Source organism: Suncus etruscus, chromosome 4 (assembly GCF_024139225.1).
Source record: "Suncus etruscus isolate mSunEtr1 chromosome 4, mSunEtr1.pri.cur, whole genome shotgun sequence".
Lineage (NCBI taxonomy): Eukaryota > Metazoa > Chordata > Mammalia > Eulipotyphla > Soricidae > Suncus > Suncus etruscus.
This window is the reverse complement of record NC_064851.1, coordinates 71,797,342-71,821,231: the sequence shown is the minus strand read 5'-3', so window position 1 is coordinate 71,821,231 and position 23,890 is coordinate 71,797,342. Positions and strand designations below refer to the sequence as shown.

The 23,890-nt window shown below is 34.2% G+C and overlaps 1 protein-coding gene across 2 annotated transcripts in view; it reads right to left on the bottom strand.

Moving 5' to 3' along the window:
- The window catches only part of GRIK2 (glutamate ionotropic receptor kainate type subunit 2), a 691,383-nt gene that overhangs the window by 238,933 nt on the left and 428,560 nt on the right, over window positions 1-23,890 (bottom strand). For both annotated transcript variants that reach the window (XM_049771324.1, XM_049771325.1), the window contains exons 8-9: window positions 22,250-22,357; window positions 10,153-10,266 (exon numbers count right to left, since the gene is read on the bottom strand). In XM_049771324.1, the coding sequence (XP_049627281.1) occupies window positions 10,153-10,266; window positions 22,250-22,357 (222 nt within the window). The remainder of the gene's footprint in view (window positions 1-10,152; window positions 10,267-22,249; window positions 22,358-23,890) is intronic.

Sequence of the window (23,890 nt, the reverse complement as noted above, 5' to 3'; positions counted from 1 at the left end):
CAAAATATGTGAAGCAAATGCTTGCAAACCTGGAGAAACACATGAAGGGTAATGTGATAATTGTAGGAGATCTCAATACTCCACTATCACCACTGGACAGATCCACCAAACACAAAAACAGAAAAGACATAAGAGCCCTAAATGAAAAATTAGAATATCTAGGGCTAATAGACTTTTATAGGACCCTCCATACCCAGAAAACAGAATACACATTCTTCTCAAGCCCACATGGAACCTTCTCCAGAATAGACCATGTTCTAGGATACAAATCTAACCTAAATAAGATCACAAATGTAAGGATCATTAGAAGCACCCTATCAGATCATTATGCAACAAAGGTCAAAATTGACTACAAGAAGAAGCAATGTAGAAAAAACTAATAACTGGAGATTAAACAACATGCTGCTCAAAAACAGCAGGATCAAAGAGCAAATCAAGAAGGAAATAAAAAAGATTCCTTGAGACAAATGATAATGAAGAGACAACCTGTAAAAATCTGTGGGACACAGCAAAAGCAGTAATTATGGGGAAACTCATAGCAATACAGGCCTATGTCAAGAAACAGGAAAATGACAAAACCAACTGTTTAAAGGATCACCTCAAGGAATTTGAACAACAGCAGCAAAGAAATCCAACGGCAACCAGAAGGCAAGAAATAATAAAAACCAGAGCAGAAATAAACAACATAGAAACTAAGAAAACAATACAAAAAAAAATAGTGAGACCAGGAGTTGGTTTTTTGAAAAAATAAACAAGATAGACAAAAACTGGCAAAACTCACCAAAAAAAGAGGGAAAACACCCAAATCAGTAGAATCACAAATGAAAGGGGAAAGATTACAACAGAACCCCAAGAAATACAACATATCATGAGATCATATTATGAAGAACTATACTCAGTTAGGCTAGAGAACCCAGTAGAAATTGACAGATTCCTGGAAAAATACCAATTTCCGAGACTGGATAAGGAAGACCTAGAAAGCCTAAACAGACCTATCACTTCAGAGGAAATTGAAGATGTAATTAAGAAACTCCCTAAGAACAAAAGTCCAGGTCCACATGGATTTACAGGTGAATTCTATCAAACATTTCGAGAAGACTTATTATCACATTTCCACAGGCTCTTCCATAGAAGAAACAGGAATCCTCCCCAACTCCTTTAATGAGGCTAATATCACACTCATTCTCAAAGATGGTAATGACACCACTAAGAAAGAAAACTACAGACCAATCTCACTAATGAACATAGATGCAAAGATTCTAAACAAAATTTTAGCAAACCGAATTCAGCACTTTATCAAAAAGATCATACATCATGACCAAGTAGGTTTCATCCCAGGAATGCAAGGTTGGTTCAACATATGCAAATCAATCAACATCATACATCACATCAACAACAAGAAAGACAAAAACCACATGATCATATCAGTCGATGCAGAGAAGGCATTTGACAAAATCTAACACCCTTTCATGCTGAAAACACTCAGCAAAATAGGGTTGGAGGGAACCTTCCTCAAGATAGTTACAGCTATCTATGAAAAGCCCACAGCGAACATTATCCTTAATGGTGAAAAACTAGAAGCATTTCCACTAAACTCAGGAACTAGGCAAGGCAGTCCACTCCCTCCACTCTTATTCAATATAATCTTAGAAGTCCTAGCAATAGCAATCCAACAAGATACAGGTATCAAAGGAATCCAAATTGGGAAAGAGAAACTCAAACTATCTCTTTTTGCAGATGATATGATGATATAGATCAAAAACCCGAAAGAGTCCACAGTAAAACTCCTAGAAATAATTAACCAACACAGCAAAGTGGCTGGCTACAAAGTCAATACACAAATGACAGTAGCGTTTCTCCCAGTGGTCCTCAAACTATGGCCCACGGGCCACATATTGTACTTGTATCTGTTTTGTTTCTTCATTGAAAAATAAGATATATGCAGTGTGCATAAGAATTCATTCATAAGTTTTGTTTTTACTATAGTCAGACCCTCCAATGGTCTGAGGGACAGTGAACTGGCCCCTTGTTTAAAATGTTTGAGGACCCCTGATTACACAAATAATGAAGTTGAGGAGAGAGAGACCAAAAATACAACTCCATTTAAAATAGTATCAAAAATATAAGGTACCTAGGAATCAAGCTTACAAGGGAAGTGAAGGACCTATACCAGGGAAACTTCAAAACACTCCAGAAAGAAATTGAAGAGGATCTAAGGAAATGGAAGAACATCCCATGCTCATGGGTAGGTATAATCAACATAGTCAAAATGACTATCCTACCAAAACTACTATATAGATTTAATGCAATCCTGATCTTAATTCAGACACCATTCTTTAAAGAATTAGAACAATCAATCATAAAATTTATCTCGAATCACAAAAGACCCAGGATAGCCAAACACATACTAAAAAACAAGAAGCTGGGTGGCATCTCGCTACCTAACCTGAAGCTATACTATAAAGCCATAGTGATCAAAACAGCATGGTACTGGTACAAGGACAGAGCCTCAGACCAGTGGGTTAGAACAGAATTTCCAGACATAAACCCCCAGATATACAGTTAACTAATATTTGATAAAAGAGCCAAGAACTTGAAATGGAACAAAGAAAGTCTTTTCAACAAATGGTGTTGGTACAACTGGAAAACCACATGTAAGAAATTTAAAATTGACCTATACCTCATTCCTTTTTCAAAAATCAACTCAAAATGGATCCAAGACCTCAAAATTAGACCCAAATCTACAAAGTTTATAGAGAATAAAATAGGTAGAACACTCGAAGACCTATATATCAGAAAGGTCTTCGAGGATGGAGCACCAATGGCAAGAACTTTAGCGTCAAACATAAACAAATGGAACTAAATCAAACTAAAAAGCTTCTGCATGGCAAAAGAAACCCTACTTAACACAAGAAGACAGTTAATTGACTGGGAAAAAAGTTTTTCACCCAACATATCAAATAAAGGGCTGATATCCAGACTATGCACAACACTCAGAAAGCTGTGCCCCCCCAAAACCATATAAAGCCATAAAAAATGGGAAGATGAAATGAATAGACAGTTCTCGGAGGAAGACTGAAAGATGGCCAACAAACACATGAAAACATGCTCACCTTCACTCATCATCAGAGAAATCCAAATCAAAACAACAATGAGCTACCACCTTACACCAGTGAGAATGGCTCACATCAAAAATAATGGGAACAGCCTCTGTTGGACGGGATGCGGTATGAAAGGCACCCTCATCCACTGCTGGTGGGAATGCCCCCTAGTCCAACCCCTATGGAGAACAGTCTGGAGAGTGCTCAAGGAACTCAGAATTGAGCTGCCATTTGACTCAGCAATTGCTCTCTTAGGTATCTACCCCCAAGTCGAAAGAGCATTCATCCCAAAGTATGTGTGCACCCCACTTTTTATCGCAGCACTCAGTATAATAGCCAAGTCTTGGAACCAGCCTCGATGTCCAACAACAGATGAGTGGATCATTAAGATGTGGTATCTATACACAATGGAATACTACATGGCAGTCAGAAATGATACAATCATGGACTTTGCAGCAACATGGATGGACCTAGAACATATTATGTTAAACGGAGTAAGTAAGAAGACAAAAGATAAACACAGAATGACAGCACTATTCTGAAGCACCTAGAATATACACCTTATATACAACTAATACTCAACAATCAAATAACAGGGTTTAACAGGTTAGAAACTCCAAACACAGTAACAGTCAACATACACTGGGGAGCAGTGCCCAAAACACATGAAAGAAGAACAACACAAACTCTTGACTACACATTATACCACAAAGAAACCAGTAACAGCAGAAACAGCAGCATAGAGAGAATAGGTATGTAATTAGCCTTCTATTACAAAGGCCCATAATAATCCCTTAGGGATCTTATACAGGATTACAGGTAAAGAGTACCATGGGAAATCACTGACTACAACGGAAACATCTCATAACAATATGTGTTAGTGCCTTATTCTTACTATATTTAAAATAACCTCTCAGCTTTTCTGTCCACAGGTGTTCTTGGATACAAAGGGTTGACAAACTAAGATCGCACTTCAGGGTCCAGTCACACGAGATACCATACCCAGCTTGCACTACGAGAATGCCCCAAGAAAACTCTTTAACATACACTTTATCTCTAGGTTATACCTTCTTTTAGGACTTGAAACACGTGACCAGCCAGAACACCGAAGTAGCAACTGTGACCTATAGATTCATTCTACAGAACCTACTCATTGAACACATTCAAGCAAACTAGCATTCTCTTGCCCTTTCCTCTTCTCTTCTCACTACTTTCTTTTTTCTTTTTTTCTTTCTTTCTTCTTCTCTTTTACTTTATAATGCACTTTTTCTTTTCTTCCTTCCTGACCCTTCCATATACTTTCCCCTTTCCCCTGTTTGGAAATCCGACTATCTCTTCACTCCTCAATCCCATCCAGATTTCTCACCTTATTAAACTTTTCACCCTCGTTCTCAATCTATTTGGCATCAAGACTGACCTCCTACCCCGATGAACAAGTACCCAGCACCCAACCGAAGAGACACCCAGTTAAACCCACATCTCATCCCTGGCAAGAAAAGGCAACCAACTCCCCTGCTGACTCAAGCTGCGTGGCCCTCCTTACCAACTCCACCTAGTGTGGACTGTTACTTGAAACTAGACTCAGCTCTAAAAGTATCCCCAAAGCAAGAACTCTTCCCAAGACCTCCCTGCCACAAAACTTTTGCCAACCTCAAAAAGTTCAGTGTGTGATGTAAAGGCGCCCGGGAACCCACACACCACAAGAAAATCTCAAAAGACAATGGGGAAACCTATACTTCCATCATAAGTATAAGTCCTGTACCTGCTTTTTCCCAAATGTAAGATAGTTTATAGCATCACTTTCTTCTTTTAATTACTTTGTTACTTCATTTTTAAAAATATTTGTTCCTTTTATATATATTTGTGAGCACATATATTTTTATTTCTATTTTTATCTTTTTTATCCATTTTTTTTATCTGTTTTCTTCTTTTTCCACCCCAAATGCACCAGCAATATAATGTAGCATCATTTCTCACTGCAAACACACACTAAAAAAAGGGGAAATCTTAGGGCCCGGAGAGATAGCACAGCAGCATTTGCCTTGCAAGTAGCCGATCCAGGACCAAAGGTGGTTGGTTCGAATCCCAGTGTCCCATATGGTCCTCCGTGCCTGCCAGGAGCTATTTCTGAGCAGACAGCCAGGAGTAACCCCTGACCATCGCCAGGTGTGGCCCAAAAACCAAAGAAAAGGGGGGGGGGATCTTACGTATAAAAACAAGCTCTTATCTACTAGGAATAAGAACTCATACTTCTTTACAATACATTTCCTATATATTTTCCTTGAAAATATGTCACGTGGACCCAACTTAGACCCCAGGTGATTAGACACCATCCATCCAGGCTTGAAACCTGGATCCCAGACATAGAAATGACACAGTTCTTCACGATAGCTACAGGAAACAAATTCCATCCGGAGCCTCCTTAATACTGCTCGGACACCAACAATTTCCAGCTCTAATATGATATCCTGACACCGAGGAAAATGGGAACAAATTGACCTAAAAGCAGGTTATCCTACCCCTCCAGCTGACGATAAGACAAAATCAGAAGACTTATCACCCTTTGGTCTCTCCAAAAGCCAAGATCATGTTTTACAGATGACTGGCTGATAGAACCATGACCTGACTGTATGTATCCTGTGACCAATAAAAAAGTCCTAGTATAGGGTTTGAGCTATGACCTGCACTACAACCATGATCTCCAGTTCCAAGGGTCCGTCTGAGACAATTGCAACAGATTGGGTCTTCTGGAAACATAAGAAAAGACACTATCCTAGGCTCCATCCTAGGATCAGCGAAAGACCAAGATCACCAACCACAGAAGACAGATTAAAATGACACTGAGGGAAGAGATCTTCTAAAAGAAAGGCTTCATCATAAGTTCCACCCCTTGACCTGTGCAGATATGGAGATATCTAGAAACCAGATTTTATTTTATCACCCCGGACAGAGCAGAAATCTTCCAAACACTACGAAAGCACCAAGGGAAGATTAAATGAACCTAAACATAGTCCATAGTTAATCCCAGGACGATATACTCCAAGGATGGAAAAATCCTGCATTTCTTAGGCCAAGGGAATTTCTTTCCAAATGACCCCAATATTTACTGTGCTTGTGCAGGAGGGAAAAATAAAAGCACAAAACAATTTTTTTTTCTATCTAGGTTTGTCAATTTCTTCGTTTTGGTATGGTTATTGAAGTTGTTGTCTCCATTTTTATTGATTTTTTTTATTTTTTTCTTCTGTTCTTTTCTTTCTATAGGTGCTCTGCCATGCTTTTTATCTCAAGACCATTGCTTTTATGCGGTGCTTATCTTTATTGTTGGAGTGCTCAAGGGATATTTTATTCAACACTTCTTTGTGTACTGTTGGGGTGTTTCACCTTCTTTCTCCCTTTTATCTCTCAAACCCATGATGAGAGCCTCTAGAAGGACTCTGCCCATTTTTGGTGTGTTTGATTTTTACCCAGTTTATTATTTTTCTTTCTTCAAACAAAACCACATAACTTGAAGTATCTAGTACTGCCTCCCAATTAGAGGAGGAAACAAGGGAGGTACTAAGACCAAAACAGGTGTAGGACCACTAATTAGTAAGCTAGGCTCAGAAAGGACCATGTATTCCAGCAGCCCCAGGGGTGAGGGAGGAGGATATGGGAGGTAGGATGGGAACAGAAGTGTAGGGAAGATAATTCGGTGATGGAAATCCCCCTGATATTATGTTAATATGTACCTAAAATATTATTGTCAACAATATATAAGCCTCTGTGTTCAAAATAGAAATTATAATAAAAAGGATTAGAGGAAAATGAGGATGGAAAGTTGGTAGAAATTAAGACTGTTATTAGCTTTGAGTATTCAAGTCAAATGTTTGGATTTTCTTAATTTGCTAAATGGATTACTATTACTATTCCAATAAGAGAAACAAAAAATTATAAAATTATAATAGGAATGGGCTTATTGAAAGGAGATGTAGTTATACAAATTTTTGTAATGACCAAATAAGAGGCAATGAATTAAACAACATATTTTCAGATATAGAAAATATAATGTTTTATGAGAACATTCTACCTAAAAAAAAAGATTGAAGCACTTATAAGGATAAACTTTACATTTAAAAGAAAGAAAAAAAATTTTTTAGTTTTTGGGTCACACCCAGCAATGCTCAGGGGTTACTCCTGACTCTATGTTCAGAAATTGCTCCTGGCAGCCTCCAGGGACCAAATGGGATGCCGGTATTCGAACCACTGACTTTTTGCATGCAAGACAAATGCATTACATCCATGCTGTCTTTCCGGCCCCAAGAAAGAAAATTTTAAAACATAACATTTTGTTAGAGAAAACATAGGATATTTAAAGATGATGCACCAAAGTAAGTCATCAATGAAGTTCTCAGATAAAAGTGATTATAAGCAATCTCATGAGCTTCCATTTGTCTTTTAAGAGTACAGGCTTGTTTTGTTATCAAGTCTTTCATCAAAGTTTTTTTTTATTATGGCAGGCCTAGATATTGAACATCTTTTGTAGTTACCAACAATATAAAGGTATTGGGGCCAGAGAGAGAGAGGGTAGGGCATTTGCCTTGCATGCAGAAGGATGGTGGTTCGAATCCTGGCATCCCATATGGTCCTCCAAGCCTGCCAGGAGCGATTTCTGAGCATAGAGCTAGGAGTGACCCCTGAGCGCTGCCAGGTGTGACCAAAAAACCAAGATATATATATATATATCTATATCTATATATCTATATATCTAGATATATAGATATAGATATATATATAAAGCCTATATAACTAGGCTTTTCCTAGTTTGATCTGTCACCAGAAATAAGTTTGAAAATAACAGAAGGCTAAAAGTATATGATAATTTGTTCCAAATATGATTCTCTGAGAAGACATAAGAATTGTTTTCTTGCCCCTTTATCAAAGATTAGTTGATAGTATATCTAGGGAACATTCTCTGAATATTCAGTCTATTCCACTGATCTGGGAGCAAAAAATTCAAAATTGATCAAGGAAAGCCTATTTAACAAGTAGAGTTGGCACAACTGGTTAGCCACTTGCAAAAAAATGAATTCAGATTCCATATAACACCATGCACAAGGGTAAAATCAAATTTGATCAAAGTCCTTGATATCAGTCCTGAAACCATAAGGTATATAGAACAACACAGGGTAAAACATTCCATGACATTAAAACTAAAGGCATCTTCAAGGAGGAAACAGCACTCTCCAAACAAGTGGAAGTAGAGATAAACAGATGGGACTATATTAAGCTGAGAAGCTTCTGCACCTCAAAGAAAATAGTGCCTAGGATACAAAAGCCACCCACTAAATGTGAGAAACTATTTACCCAATACCCCTCAGACAAGGGGTGAATATCAAAAATATACAAACTACTGACAGAACTTAACAAAAAAAAAAAAAACACATTTAACCCCATCAATAAATGGGCAGAAGAAATGAACAAACACTTTGTCAAAGAAGAAATAGAAATGGCCAAAAGGCACATGAAAAAATGCTCCACATCACTAATCATAACAATTATGAGGTACCATCTTATGACACAGAGACTGGCATACAAAGCAAAGAACAAGAACTATCAGTGCTGGTGGGGATGTGGAAAGGAACTCTTATTCACTGCTGGTGGGAATGCTGTCTAATTTATCCCTTATGGAAAAAAATATGAATATTCCTCAGGAAGCTGGAAATTGAGCTCCCATATGATCCAGCTCTACAACTCCTAGGGATATATCCTAGGAACACAAAAAATATAATTGAAAACTCCCTTCCTCATACCTTTATTCATTGCAGCACCGCTTACAATAGCCAGACTCTGGAAACAACCAAGATGCCCTTCAACAACAGATGAATGATAAAGTAACTGTGGTACATATACAAAATGGAATATTTTGTAGTCTTCAGGAGAGATGAAGTCATGAACACTTTCTATACATGGATTTACACGGATTCTATTATGCTGAGTGAAATAAGACAGAGGGAGATAGACACAGAATAGTCTCACCCATCTATGGGTTTTAAGTAAAATTAAGAATACAGTTGAGGACCAGTAGGACTGACTCACAATATGAAGTTCACAAGAACTGCAGTTAGGGAAATAAATTAACAACTAACATGACAATCTTAATCAGTGAGAGAAGTAGAATGCCGGTCTTGAATACGTGCAGGGGTTGGAAGGAGGGCAGGTGTGGGCATTGGCGGTGGAAATGTTGCACTGGTGAAGGGGAGTGTTCTGTTCATGACTGAAACCCAACCACAATCATGCTGGTTATCATGGGGCTTAAATAAAAAATTTTTAAAACAAAAAGTATTATTGTTAAGTTTGTTCTAAAGGTAGAAAATACTAAGTTAGAAGAGCTACTTTTTTAACCGTAAACAAAATTTTGCATTTTCAAATCATATTGTAGGCATAATAAACATTACTTTGCTTTAATTGCAATATAATAACAAAACAGTAAAACTCTAGCTTAATAGTAAAAATTAAAATAAAAAAATTTTGGTAGTGAAAAATTTTTTAGCTTTAAAAATGTAGTTGTCATTGGATTTTATTAAGATGATTAGAGAAAATGACTTTCCATGATAAAAACCCAACTATTCTCATTGTTTACATTGAAAGCAAAGTTGAAATATAATTATAATAAAACAGTGATAAATGGTTGCCATTCCTTCTGAAATAATTTGTAGGAGATGATTTAACAGTTTTCATATAAATATATGTGTACATTTTCAAAATCCTAATATTGACAATTATTTAAGTAACTAGCCTGTGAAAAAGTATAGATTCACAGTAATATATGAAGTTGTATTTTTGTCACTATGAGCAGCCCAAATAGTAAGATAAATTGCATCATTCAAGACTGACAAAATAAAATGTGACTAACATTTTAAATTGAGTCATCTGTTTACTCAGAGATATTAAATAACTGTCAGTACATTACATTCTGTTCTCTGTTTTTCCAGTTTAGTGAGTGGCCTTTTCTATGCATGGTTATGTTTATTTACATTTATCTAAAATGATTTTTAAAAAGCCAAGTACTTACCAAAATGGTAGTCACAATCAAAGAACGGTTGGATAAAGAATCTGTAATGTTCGCTGGTTTTCCTTTCTGGCTTTCTGTCATATTCAGGCCACTGGCTGGATCCCAAGTTCCAATCTATAAAATAGCATATGTACTTTGTAAATTGTTCATCAGACACCTGGGAGAGTTACTGCAAGAGAAAGTTAAGACTGCTAACACTCATTATTCACCTCTGTTGCATTATCTGCTGTCTTTCAAGTAAAGGCTGCTTGTTTGAAGGATGATTCACTGCTTTGTGAAGTGTGTCCATTGAAGTGTGACATTAAAAAACAAAATGATCCACTACACTTCAGCAGTCAAAAGGGGGAGCTTCTCACTCAAACTTTAATTTACCAAGATAAACTAACTGGATGATACCTTAATAGTTGACCAGAAACTCATTAAAAGCACATATCATTTATGGTAATGAAACCCTTGTTTTCTAATAACAAAGATTGAATTCAACAATTTATAGATAAAGCTAACAGATAGAAAGCAAAACCTGCAATGGATTCCAGGGTAAATTAATAGGTAAAGGAAAAATTTACAGGAGGCATTGAATGGTATTCTGAACAAACTCTAGCAGAGAAAAATCAAACCTAATATTACTTTTCTGGCTCTTAAAAATACAACTTTACAGGTTCGTTTGGTTTTTATTTTTGATTTTTTGCAATACTCAAAGAAACAGAAATTACAATACAATTTCACCTGCTTAATCACTACAAAACTAGCACTTAACAACAGTTGATCTGGACATACTAAATATCTATGTCTCGGTTTCCTCATATATAAATAGATAAATGAACACTTTTAGTCAAGAGTAAAAATGGGGGCAGTGTGTAGAGTACCTAATCTGTAAGACTATGTTGTAATAAGTTCAAACCCTTGGAGTCTGATATGTGTCAAACACTATTCTGCTATTTGAGTTTGGTAACTCTGTTTTCTCTAAAATTCACTCCTGGTAGTGCTGAAGAGACTAAGCTGAGGATGGAATTTTGTCCAAGACAAATCTGGATCAGTGCAAGACAAATGTCTTTTCCCTTGAATAAACTTTATGACCATAAGATAAATACCTTAAGAGGTTCCAGGAAAACTTCAAATAAAAATGTCAAAAGGAAAATTATTAAATATAAAATATAAAGAGATTAATGCTTAATTTTATGTGGTTATGGTTGCTAGACTCTAGTTAGCATATTTAGGTAGACCACAACAATTATTAAATACTAAGCAAAATCACTTTAAAATTTTAACTCATAAGTAAAACTTTATCTTAAAGTTAATTTGGTTGTTTTTATTCCTTTACATAAAATACCTTAAATAATTTACTATGGTGGTGTGAAGAAACTTTTATTCTCACTACATCCCAAGTTTTTAGAGTATGCCCAACTCCACATTTTCTTTTGATAGTGCAGACAGATACAAAATACCCGATCTAAATATATTTTAAATGTGGCTCCTAAAGGTCTGTCTGTATTCCATAGCTATGTTTAATGAGTATGAAATGTAGGAACTGAGAATTTATGACCTGACCATCAGAATACATTATCTAAGTTTAAAATGATTATTACAGGTAGAAGCTTTTTATCTCTAAGATATTTTGGTTACACTAAGGTCAAATATCATAAAGTAAGTATGCAATCTAAACATCATAAAACATAAAACAAAGTAATGACGAGCTAAAAAACCATCAGAACATTAATAGTAAAATAAATAAGTCAAATTAATAATGTATTGACAATACAAATTGAACATCATTTTAACATACTGTGATTTAACTATCATTATTTAAGTAAAGCTTTTGTAAGGGGTGATTTATAAGTATCCATTTTTGCATCATATTATTTAAAACCATTTCTAGAAGTAGGAATTTTAAAGATAATGTACATAAAATCATGATCCTAAACTTATTATACTTATTTCTCTATATTGAATTCCGAAAATAGGGTCAGAAAAAATTCTGAAATTACTATAACTTACTAACAAGTCACTGTTTAGTTTAATCATCTCTTTAAATAATTTTGAATTATAATTTTTAGCTAGTATCTTTATTTCTATAAACTTTGTTTTATTATATAAAATAGTTCTTTTTATTTAGTTAATTTTCACCTAATTCTTCAGTATTTGATAAAAATTATTCTCATTTTACTTTCAACCATTGTCAATATAAACATTCTAACATAACTATTTAATATATAACTTTCTACTATTTGTAGGTTTCTATATGAGAAGCTCATTATTGAATATTTTTAATGCTGTCTTTCTTTTTTGAATCTTATTTTTATTCTTTTTTTTAAATTTTTTTATTTTTAATTATGAGAACAAGGATGCAAAGAAAGAGGACAAGGTAAAGTTACAGTGGAAGGACAATCACCCATAACATAATTCTCAGAAGTCCCCTTGCTGATATCTTAACTTTGAAATTTCAGCCACAGAACAATAAGATAAATAAGACAGAATCCATGTACAATTACTTTGTCCCTCAACTCATTTTTATTCTTATCTTTTCCAGATTTTTATAATGCTGTTCTATTTTTAACTATTTTTCTACTCCTGGATATTTCATTGGCCATTTACTTTATGGTAATAAATAATGTAAATTTTTAAACCTAAAGCTATTACCAACATTTGCTTAAACTTTTCAGTTAAATTATAAGACAATACTGAATCATAGAAATCAAGATAACATGTCAAAAATTCAGTTTTTAACTATTCATCAATCATTATTATAATTTTATTTTATTTAATCTGAGATAAAACAATTATTAATAATTTATTTAATTTAATCTGAAGATAAAACATGGTCTATTTTTTCTTTTTTGTTAATTTTAAATTGAAAATAATATTTAATTTATTGGAAAAGCTGATTTCAGCATGTATCTATTTATTTTTGAAATTAAATAAAGTAAGTTTTACATACTTGACTTTGCATTTATAAACATAAATAGCAAATATTCAGTACATACTGTTTAAACTCGAAATTAATTAGTAATAAATAAATATTATTCATTACATTTTTTTATTTTTTTGGTGGCCTGTATGGGGATCATTACATATTTTTAAAGTAATACTATTAAATAGACTTATTAATTTATAATAAGTAATATATACTATTTATAATAAAGCTATATTAAAATAAACAATAGTATTTAATGTAATTTAATAATTAGAATATTAGACCCATCTAATATATAGGAAGTCTAAGAAGTCACAAGACATATATGGTCTTTAAAAGGAGTCACAAAATTCATTGAGCTCTATATTTCATTTACATTGCGAGGGTAATGCATTTCTCCAGTTATGTTGGTAGATCTTATCTTATATCTATGTCTTCTGGGTGGTTTATGGTGTCATATCTCTATAATAGTTATGTGTCTATGTGCAATAGTTTTCCTCTTAGTACTTTATCTATTATATTTGGCAGAGCTTTATAGCTTGGGAAAGAAAACAAGATTCAGCATCTTTGTAGCAATAGACAAAAACAAAACAAAACAAAACAAAACAAAAAACTGATGTAGTCCCTCTCCACTTGTGTGGCATTGAGTTTTGATTTATTTTTAACTCTATCTAGTTAAATGAAAATCCATGTGAGTAGAGACTCACTCATTCGCCTATCAGAACTTTAAGTACAGGGCACATTCATAAAACTAGAGATTTTATATGATAACTGTGATGAATATTTTAGTTGAATTTGAAGAAGAAAATGTGTACTCTTGTTTATCTCAGAAACTACAATACTGGGGCCGAAGAGGTAGCATGCAGGTAAGGCATTTGCCTTGCAAGCAGAAGGATGGTGGTTCGAATCCCGGTATTACATTTGGTTCCCAGAGCCTGCCAGGAGTGATTTCTGAGCACAGGAGTAACCCATGAGGGCTGCCTCATGTGACCCAAAAACCAAGAAAAAAAAAAGAAAAAAGAAACAAAAATGCTACCTTTCTTTTAATTAAAGGTACATTTAATTTCTATTTATTTATCTCTGTTTGACTCTAAGTAAACTAAGGAAAAATATTCATCACTTTGAATTACAATTTAAAAACAATGACTTAGGGGCCGGAGAGATAGCATGGATGTAAGGCATTTGTCTTGCATGCAGAAGAATGGTGGTTCGAATCCTGGCATCCCATATGGTACCCTGAGCCTGCCAGGAGCGATTTCTGAGCATAAAGCCAGGAGTAGCCCCTGAGTGCTGCCGGATGTAACCCCAAAAGAAAAACAAACAAACAAACAAAAAACAAAGACTAGTGAATTAGTGAATAGATGAAAAGATGAGTTACAACCTTATGGAAACTAAGGTTATATTCCAAAATATTTTAGCCACTAATTTATTCAATCATTATGAAATACATACCTTATATTTAATTTTAAATATGCATATGATTTTATTTTCTATATTTTCTTAAGCTCTCTATATTTAACTTATAGAAGTTCCATTTTTATATATTTTCTATATATTAGGTTTTTAGTATTATAAATTTTAAGTTTTAAAATGAATATTTGAAAAGTTATAAATATGTTTTTTTGTATTTTTTTGAATGTTAACATCCTATATAGCTTTGTTTGCTATATTCCCTGGTTTATATATATGACTCCTATAGAAAAATTATGTTTCACATTGATTTGAAATTAAGTTCTCAGTAATTATTTATGTTATATTTGTCTTTATCTTTCATTATTTTCTCTGTAAAAATACTTTGCTGTGTTCCTATAATATATCCCTAGGAGTATTTATGCTGGATCATATGATAGCTTAATTTACAGTTTTATGAGAAATCGCCATATTGTTTTTTATAAAGGCTGGACTAGATGGCTTTCCCACTAGCAGTGAATAATAGTTCCTTTCTCTCCACATCCCCACCATGATTGTTCTTATTCTTTGTAATGTATGTCAGTCTCTGTGGTGTGAGGTGATAACTCATTGCTGTTTTGATTTGCATCTCCCTGATGAATAGTGATGTGGAGCATTTTTTCCTGTGCCTTTTGGCCATTCGTATTTCTTCTTTCTTTGAGGAAGTGTTTGTTCATTTTTTCTCCCCACTTTTTGATGGGGTAAAATTTTTTTTTCTGTTAAGTTCTCTCAGTATCTTGTATACATTCCAATATAGCCTCTTATCTGATGGTATTAGGTGAATATTTTCTTCCATTCTGTGGATGGCCTTTGTATGTTAGTCACTATTTTCTTTTAGATGCAGAAGCTTCTCAGCTTTAGTCCCATCTGTTTACCCTTCCTTTCTTTTGTTTGAAGAGTAATGTTTCCTCCTTGAAGATGCCTTTAGACTCAGTGCCATAGAGTGTTTTACCTACTTGTCCTATATACCTTATGATTTTGGGTCTGATTTCAAGGACAAAATCCATTTGGATTTAACCTTTGTGCATAAAGTTTGCTTTTTTCCATGTGGCTGACCAGTTGTCCCAACACCACATTTTGAAGAGACTTTCTTTGCTCCATTTTGCATATAATAATGCCTTATGTATGCCTAAATTCATTGCAGTGCTATTTTAAATAGCCAGAATCTGAAAACAACCTAGATGCCTTTCAGATGAATGAAAAAACAACAACAACAACAACAAACCCAAAACATGGTACATATTACACAATGTAATATTATGTAGCCATCAGGAGAAATGAAGTCATGAAATTTTCCTATACATGGACGGACATAAAAACTATCATGTTGAGTGAATTAGTCAGAAGGAGAGAGATAGACACAAAATAGTCTGTGGGATTTAAGAAAAATAGAAGACATTATTTTAATAATATCCAGAGACAATAGAGGTGTGGGCTGGAAGGATAGCCTCACGAAATGAGACTTACCACAAAGAGTGGTGAGTGCAGTTAGAGAAATAACTACACTAACAACTATCATGACAATGTTAATGAGTGAGAAAAGCAAATGCAGTCAGGGTTTGGAGGAGGAGGGAGTTGGGGACATTGATGTTGGGAGTGCTGCACTGGTGAAGGGGGGTATATTCTTTTTATAGACTGAAACCCAACTACAAACATGTTTGTAATCATTGTGCTTAGATATTATCTAAAAAATATGGGGCTGGAGTGGTGGCGCAGGGCGTAAGGTGTCTGTCTGCCTTGCTGGTGCTAGACTAGGATGGATCGCGGTTTGATCGTCCAGCATTTCATATGGTCCCCCAAACCAGGAGCAATTTCTAAGTGCATAGTCAGGAGTAACCCCTGAGCATCACCAAGTGTGTCCGAAAAACAAAACAAACAAACAAACAAAAAATATTTGTTATACAACCCATACTACTACTTGTATTAAAAAATGTTTCTACTCCTTCCTTTTGTTTATGTCATTGCATAACCAATTTTATTTATTATGTTATAGTATGTTCTAATGCTCTATATTAGCTCTGTTGATTACAAGAATACTTAGGAAAACATGTTCTTATTGTCTGTAGAATTTAGAGTAGTAAAAATATGTTTTACTAGTATAACAAAAACTTTCTCAAGTAGAATCAAAACAAATACTTCAGTGACTATAATTATATTTTAGAGGGTAGGAAATTTGCCTTGCATGCAAACAACCCAGTTTGATCACCAGCCATCATATGACATGTCCTCTGAGCTCTAAACCTAAGTATAAATCTATATCTCTATATAAAAGTGTTGGCATAAAAGAATTTTTAATTTATATTTTTATACTGGCATTTTCTAACAAAATATCTATTGATTTTTGTAAGATGAGGTAAAGATAATAACTTCCCATTATAAACAATGTATACGAATATAGACCTCTGATTATAACTGTTTTTAGTTAACATCAGACAAGCATTGGTCCTGAGCAAATAACATATAACAATTCTTCAGAGAACATCTTTATGGTCATTTTGAAAACTCATATATCTGCTATGTTAAAAATAAATCTGGGTGGAAGGTAAAGTTTCTAGCTAGAACACAAGTCTGGTATGTGTATACATAATGTATAGATGGCACTTGCCTAGCATGTGGCCAACTCCACTTCAACTCATAATGCCACTATGATTTCCTGTTTAAATCCAAGAGGGATCCTTTAGCACAGAGCCTGGAGTAAGTCCTGAACATAACAGTATATGGCATAGAAAATAGCAAGGGTGGACAAACCCTGCATCTCTTAGGCCAAGGGAATTTCATTTCTAATCTCCACAACATTTGCTGTGCCTATGCAAAAAAAAAAAAAAAAAAAGAAGCAGCAGAAATTAATTTTTTTGGTTTTGTTATTGCTGTTGTTTGTGGATTTTTTTTTTTTTGTGCTTTGTTTTTATTTTGGGACCGTGGTAATTGTGTGGTTGTTGTCTTTATTGAGTTGCTTTTTGGATTTTTTGTTTTTTGTTTGTTTGTTTGGATCACATCCAGCAGTGCTCAGGGGTGACTCCTGGCTCTATGTTCAGAAATCGCTCTTGGCAGGCTCGGGAGACCATATGGGATGCCAAGATTTGAACCACCGTCCTTCTGCTTGCAAGGCAAACACTTTACCTCCATGCTATTTCTCTGGCCCCTTTTCAGATTTTTTGTTTGATTTTTTTTTGTATTGTTATGTTTTTCTTTCTTTTCCCTATCTTCTCTTAAGTTGAAATTTATAGCCTCTAGATTGGACTTTTCCCGTTTTTGCTTGTTTGATGTTTGCCCCATTTTATTTCTTTCTGTTCCATCTCACAAGTTGAGGGGGAAATAATGGAGGGTACCAAGATCAAACAGTCATATGAACATGGAGTAGAAATAAAAAAAATGATCATACTTAAACACCAAATCCAAAGCCAATGACAACAGCATTGATACCCAATCTACAGCAAGCTAGACACAGAGGGGACCACTTATACTAGAACCCCAGGGGGCAAAGGAGGGAGATATGGGATGCATGTGGGAACAGGGGTGGAGGGAGGACAATATTGGTGGTGGGAATGTCCCTGATTAAATGTCACTATGTACCGAAAATATTACTGTGAAAGGTTTTTAATCCACTTTGGTCAAAATAAAAATTATTATAAAAAATAACAAAGCAAGACAAATTGTTAAAAAAAGTAATGTATAAGATTTTAAGGTAGCATTTGTTGATAGTATTATACAGAATTGTAATTCTGCATATTCTATTCTAAATCAAGTCAACTTAAAAAAGTTATTTTATTTAAATTAGCATGTAATTATTCTCTTAGAGGGTTAAATAAAGACTCTAAAAGCAATCAATGTGTTCTCTATACCTAAGCGTTTGATTTTGGTTTGTTTATTTTCAATACCATTCATATAAAGTTTTATTAGTTATTTTCTCACTCATAAAGTTAATACTATCAAAATAATAACTGCAACTACCCAAATGAATAAGACCTGTCAGATCAATTCAAAGCATAAATAAATTAATTGGTAACATCTTCTAAAAACAGGAGGCTTCAATTATGACTGAGTTTTGTTTTTTTTTTTTGTACTTCAAGAATCGAACAATATATACTCACTGGCTTAAATATTAGTAGTCAACATAACCATTAGTATTGTTTTCCTCCAAGGAGGTAAATGAAATCTGTTTTTCAGAGAAATTTGTGTCTCTGTTACTATAGGGAATAGGCACTACATAGCAAATGCCAACAAAAAGAAGAGAATAAAACTACTGTGTATCAGGCATTTAGAAATTTATTAAAGAAAAAATACTCAACTATCGAGGTTATATTTTTATACTTTGGTATATTTCAATACTATAAATTCTATTCATACACCTTTATAATAGGAAATAAGTGAGTACAGTATTCTACAGACAAGAAAGATAATCACAAAAGATATCTATAGAATTTATGACATTTTTTTGTTAAAAATATTCTCCACAAAAAATACTTCAAAATACACTTTAAAACTTTTTCAGAAAATGGTAATATATATCTCTAAAAATGGAAGGCAATATTTCACATTTGTTCATATAAAAAATAAAATTTAATTTTCATTAAAAAGTGCTTTGAAGTACTGAATTGTTGACCCTAGTTTCTTTACTAGTATCAATGAAATTAATTTGTAATAAAAATAAGTTAATATTGAAATAAATTTTCATTTGAAAGGGAAATATAACAAATTTAACTTATATAAATTTTTTAAACATGGGTCATATTAATTGCTATTATTTATATATGTATATTGCAGAAATTGACATAAATATTCATAGGAAATGATTTTATAACTACTTTTCAATTAAATATTTTTCTATAAGAAAGTAAAACTTAAACCTAATTATACTATAAAAATATGCTGCAACAGGAGCTGGAGAGATGGCATGGAGGTAGGGCTTTTGCCTTGCATGCAAAAGGACAGTAGTTTGAATTCTGACATTCCATATGGTTCCCCGAGCCTGCCAGGAGAGATTCTAATTGTAGAGACAGGAGTAACCAATCCCTGAGCACTGCCAGGTGTTTCCCAAAAAATAAACAAAAAAAATGTTGAAAAAATTTATAGCTTAATTTTTATAGTCCTATATAGTTTGACCTCTAAATACAAGTATGGTCTGAGTAATAAATTTTATTTCACCCATATGTTTTCAATTTAAATATTCAACACTAGTTTTAATAAGAATTTATTAGATTCATTCTACCATTCTATTGTAGCAGAAAATTCTATTATTTAGACTCTTTTTTGGGGGAGGTTCACACCCGGTGAGGCTCAGGGGTTACTCCTGGCTATGTGTTCAGAAATTGCTCCTGGCTTGGGGAACTATATGGGACGCAGCGGGATCAAAACACAGTTTGTCCCAGGTTAGTAGCATGCAAGGCAAACACGCCCTACCACTGAGCCACCACTCTGTCCCCTATCTAGATCTGTTTTTAATATAAAAATCATATCCAGGATGATACAATTAAAATAGCTAAAAAAGAGAGGCAACTCACTACTAAAGACTTTACAAAGTGCTACAAAAAATTAGTTTAGTTTTTTAATTGAGGAAATTTGGGGTGATTATAATGGGCCTCCTAAGCAGAAATTTGGGGACTAGGGAAACTGGAAATTTTGGAAACTGGGGTCATGATTCAATGAAAGTACATGAAGCAGTACTGCTAATGCCCTGCAGTGCTAGGGCTTATGTAGATCACTAGTTAGGACACATGAGCCCTCCAGGGCTGTACCCAGGGATGCTTGAGGACTGCATGATGCTGGATATTAACTAAAGATTTGTCACATTAAAGCCATGCATCTTAGCAACTTTAATAGCTCTCTGGCCCAAGAATGATTTTGGATTAACACCTTTACTTAAAGCAAACATTCTCTTATACAATAAAAATTCATTTGAATAATTAATACAATGTAATCATAAAAGACTGACATTTTATTCCTTGATATAATTGTAGTTTTGTGTTTACAAGGAATATAAGAAAGTTCAATTATAAAATATTGTTTCTTAATATTTTATTATGTTTCATATTTATATTGTTAATTTTATATTTAAAGAATTTTCAGTAGTTGCATTATTAAAATGTTTTAAATATAAATGACTATTTACCTCAATCTGTCTTGTAGTTAATCCATTTTTCAATGAAAATAAATGTACATTCATGTAGTCCTCAACTCATTATCAAATCTAAGTAAGATTATAACTGCTATATATCCTGCTTTAATATTTATCTTTTTGAAGTTATATTCTAAGAATCTTCTATTATTTAGCATTTTAGAATATTAATTATACCTTATTAGTTATACCTTTTGTTTTATCTGGAATAGTCCTTTTCTAATAATATATTGCTAATCTTCAGAGAACTAGGTGAGATTATAGCATTTCCAATGGCATATCACATCTTATTTATTTTCCTGCGACCCCTTTATCACAACTTATTAAAAATTCAAAAACGGGGCCAGTGAGGTGGCGCTACAGATAAGGTGTCTGCCTTGCAAGTGCTAGCCAAGGAAGGATCGCGGTTCGATCCCTCAGTGTCCTATATGGTCCCCCCAAGCCAGGGGCAATTTCTGAGCACTTAGCCAGGAGTAACCCCTGAGCATCAAACGGGTGTGGCCCAAAACAACAAAAATAAATAAATTCAAAAACAAAACAATGTATTTTATTATCAGCTGTGAAGATATTTGAACATTTCCTCAGACCATTTTCTTGAAACTATTTTTTCCCACATCTTATGAATGCTTTCATAATTTCATTGGTAATGTGAACACACAAATAAACATGTATGACAATAGGCCTTCATGGAGAAATCACAAAACTAAGACTGCTGTAGGCATCTAATCAAAAGAGTGAAGATTTGACCAAGAACCGGCAGATTCTCTATTTTTGGCATTCTCTGAGATCTGGGTAAAAAGATGAATATCATATCTGGAGGCATAAAGCAACTCCCCTCTGTTTAAGCATGTCAATATTTTCCAATAAGAGTACAGCACACTCTTTATTCTAGTATAAAACTCTTCCAGTTGAATTTGACAAAGGTAAATAATAATTGCTGACTCTATATTACAAACTCTGAATAATAATTCATTTGTTATATAGTCTATTTATTTCCATGTCATAAATTAATAAAACAAAGGAAATGGGTATGGCAAAAATATTTATTTTTGTTCTTTGATGTATCAGAAAACAGGACTATCAGAAAGTACTAAATTACACCAAACAGGAACCAGATTTGCCATTGTTGCACTGCACATCCTTATCTGTTAAGACTTTTGTGCTCCAAAATTCTTTATTTCTTGAAATTTTGACTTAAACTTCATTCAATGTATATTTAATTATTGGTTTTCTCTGTACCCATTTTGTAATTTTTAAAAAAGCGGTGCAAAACAAAATATAATTTACTTCTTTTATTTCTATGTATATGAAAATAACTTCACACTTGACAGTTAACTAAGCATTATACATATATAAAGCTGTTCTTATGATTCTCATAATGACCTTTTATTCATTCTGCAGTCAATACAGTTTTCTTTTTTACTTAATGGATGTGTTCAGTGATACTCAAGGCTTGCTTCTGGCTGTGTTCAGGGATCATCCTTAGTCATGCTTAGGGAATCATATGCAGTACCAGGATCAGCAACATGTTAAACACGCACTTTAAACCTTGTGTTATGTTTCTGGTCTCTCAAAACACTTTTAAAGATCATTATAATTAAATTGTTAAATGATTAAAGTACCTTTTCCAGACCTTCTTCCTTGAGGCTGATGACATCTAAGTCAAAATCTGTCCGTAATCCATTGGTTTTGTTGAATGTTATTCTGCCTGTGAGACCTTCCCAGTGTGCCTAGAAAAAAACAATTACATCTTTTTAGGTAAACAAGCAGGTAATATAAAATAGTTTTGGGTAAAGAAGAGGAAACATTGTATTTATTATATCTTATAAATTAACATTGGTATATGTTTTAATTATTTGAATCTTTTCTAAAAATAATAACTTTTGAATAAAATATTTTAGTCTACAAAATTTGCTGTGAATTTAAAAACAATTCAGAAGCATAAAAATGCTTATTGTGTGTGTGTGTGTGTTTGTTTGTTTTGGCCACTTTAGACTGTGCTCTGGACACTGCTAGTCCTGTGTTTAAGCATTACTCATCACAACTTTAGGGAGCCCTGTTGAGTAACTGGGATAAAATTGGAGTTGACCACATACAATGCAAATGCTTTAATCCCTGCACTGTCTCAATAGCTGAAACATACATTTTTAAATACCAAACAACATTTTGGAAAATGAGAATTTACTGATTGTATGAAATTATGGATATCTCACTAGTGATTACAAATATAACTTGTATAAAATGGCACTTTGAATACATACATATGAAAATAAGCTATTTTATTTTTAATTAATGAAACTAAACCTATGAATCCTAAATTGTACCACTAAAATGTTATATTTTCCCATTATAATAATTTTATTCTCTAAATGAAACTGCATAATTTATAATAATTATTCCATATCAAGTAATACATTCAGTATAATTTATTTTTCATAGAAAAAGATATAGTTGGTTTTGTGACGTCAGGCTGGGAAAATCTACAAAACTACACCTGCTCAGTGAGGCCCGATTGTGAAAAATTGTGAGCGCTGCCGTGTGTGTCTGTCTACTTACTGTCCTGCCGCATGAAATTCTTGGGAGTGGGCCAAAAAGAGGCTCCAGAAAACTCGCTCTCCCAGAGGCCCATTCTAGGGCGGGAACGCTAAGGAACTGCTCCATAACATAAAAACTGGCAATAAGCAGTACTTGCGGAAGCCAGGTCCCCTGTTTGTGATGTCAGGCTGGGAAAATCTAGGAAACTACGCCTGCCCAGTGGGGCCCGACTGAAAAATTGTGAGTGCTGCCTGTGTGTGCCTGTCTACATTCCTGTCATGTGAACCTCTTGGGAGTGGGCCAAAAAGAGGCTCCAGAAGAGCACGATTGCTCCGCTTCACTACGCGGCCATGCACTCTTTCTAAAGAAAAAACACCATCGCAACAAGAAGAAAAAAATCACACTAAGAACTGTGCTGGATCACTGAAGCCCAGCATTTCTCTCTGGACTGTCTTCTCTGCTGTGTGCTCGGGTTAAGATTTGATCTTGTGTGAGGCTTCATCCATAGAGGACTCCCCTCCCTTGGAGGCAAGTTGACCCATTCAGAAAGGGCGGAGCCAGAGGAGTGTGGCTGCCTACATCATTTAGCCAATGAATACCACCACAACACGTAGAAAAACCCACAATACAAGTGTGACAATGGGGAAACAACGAAGGCCAGCATCAGACATAGAGAATGAAGATGACAATTCTGATGACCAGGTAATGACCAACCAACTAATCAAACT